The 8,084-nt window shown below is 42.0% G+C and overlaps 1 protein-coding gene across 1 annotated transcript; it reads right to left on the minus strand.

The window, feature by feature from the left end:
* Positions 1–1,292: 1,292 nt before the first annotated feature.
* Positions 1,293–1,841, minus strand: LOC149404772 (uncharacterized). Its single transcript, XM_089607665.1, has one exon. It carries the CDS (start codon positions 1,839–1,841, stop codon positions 1,293–1,295), a length of 549 nt encoding a protein of 182 aa, XP_089463791.1.
* Positions 1,842–8,084: the final 6,243 nt, after the last annotated feature.

Here is an 8,084-nt window from a genome sequence, read left to right on the forward strand (position 1 = left end):
TGATACGGCGACATACAAGTAGAGGGGTTCTCCCACTTCGGGCTTGGCTAGGACCGGATGCTCGGCCAGATATTGTTTCAGTTGTTTGAATGCGTCCTCGCACTTTTTGTTCCATTCGAACTTCTTGTTTCCTTTCATGAGCTTGTAGAATGGCAAACATTTGTCGGTCGATCGAGAAATGAATCGGCTAAGGGCTGCTACGCGTCCCTTGAGTCTCTGAATTTCTCTTTTGTTCCTGGGGGATGGCAAACTCCGGAGTGCTTGTATCTGATCTGGGTTTGCCTCAATCCCTCTTTGAGTTACCATGTATCCAAGGAATTTCCCGGACGATACTCCGAAGGTACACTTGGATAGGTTCAACTTCATTTGGTATTTGTTTAGGATTTTAAAACACTCTTCCAAATGTGGGACGTGGTCTGTTTCTCGTAGTGATTTCACCAGCATGTCATCAATGTATACTTCCATTGTTGCCCCTATTTTATCGTCGAACATCTTGTTCACCAATCGTTGGTACGTGGCTCATGCGTTCTTGAGCCCGAACGACATTACCTTATAGCAATATATGCCTCTGTCGGTTGTGAAAGCAGTCTTCTCTTGGTCACTTGGATGCATGAGGATTTGGTTGTATCCTGAAAATGCGTCCATAAATGACAAGATTTTATGGCCAGCCGTGGCTTCCACCAAGCGTTCGATGTGTGGTGGCGGAAAACTGTCTTTACGACATGCTTTATTAAGATCGGTGTAATCGACACATACGCGCCACTTACCATTCTTTTTCTTTACAACAACGGTATTGGCTACCAAAGCGGGGTATTTCACCTCACGTATTAACCCAAATTTCAAGAGCTGTTCCACTTCTTCGTTAATCACTTTAGCCCTTTCGGGGTCGAGCTTTCTACGTTTCTGTTTTACGGGCTTGTAACTAGGGTCCACGTTGAGTTGATGTGCGGCGATTTCGAGGTCTATACCTGGCATGTCCTCGGTTTTCCATGCAAAGGTCCTCTTGTTTTTCTTCAATAAAGCTATTAGCTCTCGGCTCCTTTTAATTTGGCCCCGATGCCCGCGCATCTTTTAGGATCAGTTCCGTCGATCTGAACTTGTGTTATTGACTCTATACTAGGCTCGTCCTTTTCTTCCGGATTTTCCGTTGGAGGTGGATCGGTGCTCCCGTTTCCGATGGTCATTAATTGCTATTGACCATTGTCGGTTTCTTCGTTGGACGGACCTTCCGAATCGCTCTTTTCTGACTTGTGCTTCTCGGTGATCCTCTTGTAATTGCTCAGGTAGCAGATTTAGGAGGCCTCTTGGCTTCCCCTGATTTCTTGTATCCCGTTGGGAGTTGGGAATCGCACGCAAAGGTGATATGTCGAAGGCACTGCCCTCATCCCATGTATCCATGGTTTCCCAAGGATTATGTTGAACGGGGACGGGCAGTCCAACACGGTAAACTCTACCATATGGTTCACATCTCCAGCTCGTACGGGAAGCTCGATAACCCCCATGGAAGGGGTCGTCTCGCCGTTGAACCGTGAGAGCTGGTTGGGCTTACGCGCGATCTCTACTTCCTTGATGTTCACCCTATCCAAGGTTGCCTTGAATATGACATCCACAGAACTTCCTCCGTCGACTAGGATCCGGGCTACTACGCAGTTGCCCACTTTAAGCTCGATGATTAGAGCGTCGTCGTGGGGGCCGTACAGTTTTTTGAAATCGTCCTCGCTAAACGAGATAACGGTGTTGGTTTCTTCCTCAGGCCTTGAGGACCTTGGTGCACTCTTAAGTTGGCAGTGGTGCGCTTTAATGGAATGCACGCTGTCTCTACAAAACTTGAAACCTCCCATTACGTAGTCGATTCGAGGTTTTGCTAGGGACGAGTCGTTATCCTCTTCTTTCAGCCTTCCTCTCTTCGGGGACGGATTTCCTCAAGGTCTGGCATTGTTGTACTCCTTCTTTTGGGATGGGGGGCCCAGGTCGACGTTCTTTAGCTCACCGTTTTTATACTTTTCGATGAGAACTTTTCGGGCTACGACACAATCCAAGGTATCGTGTCCGTAACTCTTGTGGAAGTCGCAATATTTTTTCTTGTCACGAGGCCACTTCGAGGCACCATCCTCGAAAGTCCCCTCGTTGTTCACGTTGTACGCGTATTCTGGAGGGCCTGGGGGCTTCCTCCATTCGTTGTTTCTGTGGGGTCTTGCGCCAGGCGTCCTTACCATGGCCGGGATGGGCGCCATGGACAGAGCCTTCCTCGGGTTATGCTTTTTGGCCAGGAGAGCCCTCTCCTCCTCAGCCTTTGCGAAGTTTGAGGCGCGATGGATCGCGTCTTCAATGGTGGGTGGCATGTTTACAGTCATTTCCTCCCAGAATCTGGACTCGTGCCAGAGTCCATTTTTAAGGGCGTTCAGGGCAGATTCCCCTTCTACATAGGGGATTTTTGACATAACGGTCATAAACCGCGTCATGAAGTTCTTTAGGGTTTCATCCCGAGTTTGTTGGGTGTTCAACAGATCCGCCAGGGTTGCTTCCTTCTCAACCAAGTGCTTAATGAATGCGACTGACAGTTGCTGGAAAGATCTTATCGAGCCTTCCTCGAGGCGTGAGAACTAGTCAAGGGCGTTCCCTGAAAGGTTCTCGGTAAACAATTGGCAATACCCGGCTTCTAGCTCATTATCTCTCAGACATGCTTGGGCCATCGCGATACGGAAGGCCGTTACATAAGTCTTTGGGTTAGAATTCCCAGAGTACTTTACGAGTCTGAACTTCCCAGCGCCCGTATTCTAACCCGGGTTATGTTCTAGGCGAAAGGAGTTCGCCGAGTATCTGCCACCAGTCAGTCGATTTCGGGGGCCGAGCTTGTAGCATAATGCATCCTGGAATCCACAGCTCGGAATTTTGCTTCCACCGCTTGGCGAAAAGCATTGAGGGCAGGGTGGTTGTCCCCTAGGGGATCCATTCCGAGCTGTTTCGTCCCAACTTGGTTTTGTCTTTTTTGTGGATTATCCTCTTCCTGTCGATCTGTGAGTCCGAAATAGTTCGGCTCCTCCGGATTTTCTTCCTCATGGGGGAAGTCGATAACCCGCGGACCATATCCAGGAGAGGGACCTCCCGGAGGGGGCGGCGGAAGGTCGCCTTGATTCGGTCGAGCACGCCAAGCATTGGTCTCGACCTGTCCGTCAAACTGTCATGTCTTGGCCGTGTTACTAGGACCAGCAGTATTGGGGGACATCTAAATTCCGGAGAAGCTCAAACGTCTTCCGGGTGGAGTGGCCTTGCGCCCGTTTGCGGTGATGGGCCCGACCGAGGTCAGCAAGGTAGCTCGCTCGATTTTGAGCTTCTCCTGAAGCGAAGACTGCCCAGCCGTTAAGCTATCAAGCTGAGATCGAGTCGACCTCTGGAATTCGGAGGTAGTTTCAAAGAGTTTCAGCAACAAAGTTCGCATCTCTGGATCGGCTCCAGAGATCGGGATCTCGTGTTCGCTGTTGGACGACATTTTCCAGATCGGATGATCTTTGTTCTTCGGCATCAAGTTTTTGATGGTGCTTCCCACAGATGGCGCCAAATTATTGAACCGATTTCTTATTCCAACAATCTATACGAAGATTATCTAGATGAGGATTCGTATATCTATTTTTGAGAAGGAAGGGTCTCAGAATCCGATTATGAAGACAAGATCGGGATCCGAAGGATACTAATAATCGATATAAGAAATTAAAAATATAGGCAAGAAAAAAGATTTCTTTATTGATATTCGAGCGTTGGCAATACAAAAATAAAAAAGGGATGAACTGAAGATTCAAGCAGATCGAAATACAATTATATGCGTTCTTAAGCAGAGAATCCGTAGTCATAAAATGAAGGTGGAACGGGCTTTTATAGCTAACTCGCCGATCTTCCTTCCTTTTCAGATCATCCTACGTGTACGAGCAGGACCGGTCTTCAATCCGCCAGTCTCGGATTCATCCTTATCTCTAGGCGATTTGACCGTTTCCTCGAGAAGGTGGATCGCGCAAACTACTTGGCGGGATCGTCTATGGGCCTGGGTCGAACTGAGCTTCAGTCTTCAACAAGGAATCCCTTGCTATCGTCTTGGGCCGAGCTCGCCTGCGCCTGGGATTTCTTGGCCGAACTGGGCTTTTAGTCAAACTGGCCCAACTCGCGAGGAGGGGTCGAAATCCTACTCCCACAATCGTGTGCGGGCTGCTTACCCTGGCCGATGAGTTGGCTGTAAATCTTTCCCTAAACGACCTGATTCGTCTTATTACAACTAGGAAAAATTCTCACAATCCTAGGACTTTCTAGTTCTTGTGGAAGACCGCAATGACTATTATTCAAGGTATCCATACGAGTGACGATAAATGGGCGGAGAGATATTTTTATGTTAGGATTTCTTAGCTCACCATAGGTCGCTATGCTGATATGGTTCGCGTGGACTGGTCGACAATGTAGGTTATTATTCAACTCATGATAACCATGCGGAATAAATTAATTACGCTACTTAGCTAATTAATTAAGATTATTTAGCAAGATCTAGATTTATTTAATTAATATCAAACCATGAGAGCAATTGTCAAGTAACCGAATTAAATAGATGAATTATCAGAAAACTTACAGGTTTCTCCTTAAGCTTCTGAAACGGGTTCACCTTCTTCTTCTCGTCTTCCTCTCCAATCTTTGAGCTCCGATCTGATCTCCGGGATATCTCTGAATCTCTTGGATCTCCTTGGATGACACCATAGTCTTCTGAAATGTAATCCCCGGACGAACAAGAATACAATATGGGAACACTCTATTTAATCTCACTAGATCTTATTATGGAGTTTCAGATCTACTCTTATTTTTCTAAGAATGGAATGATAAATTTCCGAGGGAGCGAGAGAAGAAAAGGATTGGCCAACCTAGTGTGGTAGACGAAAATTTGCTCTTGTTTTTTGTGATTTTTTGCTTTCTCTTAGACCACTATTTATAGTAGTGGAATGAGATATTCCTGAAATCTTCCAACATATTTTATTCTCCTTTATTTATTCTTTATTTAAATGATTTAAGCTCAGCCCTTGGATCTCATTCATGAATTCTACTTTTTCTCTCATCCATCAGATCAATAACTAAGATATATTATTTTGTGTTTAAATAAAGAATATTTATTTATGAAAGAATAAAAGGTAATATTTTATTTCATTTTAAATATATTTTCTCCTCAAAATCATAAGAAAGAATAAATGACAATATCTTCTTTCCTATTAAAATATTATTCTCTCTCATTTATTTAAACTAAAGAGAAAATATTTTTAAATATCAATAATGAAAAATCGGCCTCACTAGCTCAATGGGCCTAGTGAATTCGACTTTTTTTTTTAAACATAGTGCAAGGCCCATTATCAAATCCAATTAATTATTTATTTACTTGATCCAACAATAAATAATCAATTCTACCATAAATCGATTTTTATTCAGCAAATACCTGTATTTCTGAATTAATGCTGCCAATACCTATTACAGCTTGTGAGATTGTAATAATAATAAATAATCTTTATCTTTATTATTATTAGAGAGTTCTTGTCCGCCTTAGTCGGATCCGAATCGCGGATTATGGACCTAGTAACAGAAACTCCTACAAATCCGATTAAAAGACGAAATAGTCATTTCTATTTTCAATCGATTCGTTCAATTTTGTTCACTATTCCACAAAGTAATCCAAGATTGCACTCTCTTCATTACTAGAATTATATTTACTCATCGTGACGATTAACCACTGATCTAGTCAGTTCGTGATCAAGATCCTCTAGGTTCAACCCGTATCGAGTAAAGTCAATTATTCTGTTATACATTTCTCAATACATATATACCCTAAGCACCGTTACTTCCCCAGCGAAAGATTCTTCTGTACGTTAATTACTACAAAAGTGATAGCAATCTATCGGTTATGTAATCAAACTTGGACGGAAAGTGTTCTTGCCTCTGTCATTAGCTCGGGTAGTCCCTGTTTCTGGTGTGAACATTGACCTTCTTTCAGGATGGCTGGATTCCATATATGTCAACCACTTTCTTCTCAGATCACATTCCGGATTCCCAAGATATAAGTATCCCAACGTCTTAGTAGCCTTTTAACGAATGAGTCGAAGAACATGGCGATATGACCTAGAAGTCCATGATCACTTCAAGATTTTGATCAAGTCTCACAATGACCATCATAGCGACCCTGGTTAGTGTGTCGTAATGGTACTTAAACGACACATCAACAACCAAAGTCTACAGGCCATACACTTACCACAAGTGCAGAATGCTCATACAAAGTGATCAACCTTCACTTGTGTTTCACATATATGATTTTAGATACGGCTATCCAGGCATGTATCAATCATCGACCATGTTTTTGCTCACCGCCCGAACTTAGATGCCCGGCATGTGATTCAGTTTAATGTGGAGGCTATGGATGATAGTTGTTATTGATTCAGATTCATAAAATAACCCACTAATCATATGGGGTTAATGAAGTAAACATCTTATCCAATTCAGTAATCATTGATGTTTATTTATTATCTTCAGTGGACAATATTCCTAACAATCTCTCACTTTGACCAGAGAAGATAACGCAGTTTCCTTAGGCCATTTAATTCTTAGCCATCGTACAACATACGACTTAGATGTTTGACCAGAACTGAGATTCTCATCTTATGGATTATCACCTTAATCTATATCTCTATCAATTATGTCGATTGATGTATGTCTCATTTAATATTCTTCCAGTTCATGCTTCTTTGCAAGTGATCTTTGACTTACCTCATAAGGTCAAGTCAAATTTTTTGTAGTAAATTAATTTACTACATAACACATTAACACTTCGTATATCTTTTAGATCATACACCGGACTTTACATCATTAAGATAATAAGTATCCCTATTCTAGGTGTATATCCCTTTTGCGCCACAGCTAGTTGCACCATAGCATGTTTCAATATCATCACCACTAACCATAGTGTGATTTTATTGAACATATTTATAAGAACTTCTATTGACCTATTTCCATTACTTGGTTATTTATAGTTGGTCCGTATTAGTTATGTTCATATTCTATATGTTGGAAAATGAGGGGGGGTATCGGACACAAACAATTGCTCCGACACAACTCGTCGGTGAAGCACGTAGGATATCAGACACGAACAATCGCTCTAATACCATTTGTTGAGAAAGGTAAGTAGGTATTAGACACGAACAATCGCTCTAATACCACTTGTTGGAGAAACACGAGCGGTAACGGACACGAAAAATTGCTTCAATACCACTTATTGTAATTATGTGCTCACCTTGATAACCATATAAGTTGCGGAATAAATTAATTACACTAACAAGAGCTAATTAATGGTATGGTTATTTAAAAAGATCTAGATTTACTTTATTAATTAAATGATAAAAGCATTCAAACATGTCAAGCAACCAATAAGAACAAAGAACAGGGCTCGTAGAGAACTTACGGATTGGGCTCACGAACAGAAACTTCAAGCTTTCTCGATCCGTCTTCAAACGCCTTGAGCTACTTCTTCAAGCTTTCATATCCTCGTCTTTGAACGCCTTGATCTCCTTCTTCAAGATCTCACTCTTATTTTCTAAGAACGAAATAGAGCAATTCCAAGGGCTAAAGAGTGAGAGAGAGAGAGAGTACGGTCACACTCTTGTGTTGGACGAATTTTTGGACTTCCAAGAAGCTTGTATTTTCTCTTCTCATGAACCCCCTATTTATAGTAGCGCAAATGATATATTCTTGGTAGTTTCTAAAATATATTATTTCCTTTTATTCTGTTCACACTAGTGAATCAAAGCTTGGCCTTTGGATCTCATTTCATGAATCCTACTTTCTCTCTTAGCCATCAGATCAATATCTATGAGATTTTATCTGGTGTTTAAATAAAGAATATTTAATTATGAGAGAATAAATGAAATATCTTATTTCCTTTTAAATATTATTCTCTCATAATATTCATGAGAGAGAATAAAGGACAATATCTTATTTCCTTTATTTAAACAACTAAAGAGAAAATATAGGTAACTATCAATTATTTATGGACGCAATTAGAGGCACTCGGCCAAGGG

The sequence above is a fragment of the Urtica dioica genome, chromosome 2 (genome assembly GCF_054948205.1).
Source record: "Urtica dioica subsp. dioica isolate 48M chromosome 2, U.dioica_male_clone48M_v1_H2, whole genome shotgun sequence".
Classification (NCBI taxonomy): domain Eukaryota; kingdom Viridiplantae; phylum Streptophyta; class Magnoliopsida; order Rosales; family Urticaceae; genus Urtica; species Urtica dioica.

Coding starts and splice junctions, on each gene's coding strand:
- LOC149404772 (XM_089607665.1), bottom strand. CDS start 1,841: ATGGGAGGTTTCAAGTTTTGTAGAGACAGCGTGCATTCCATTAAAGCG.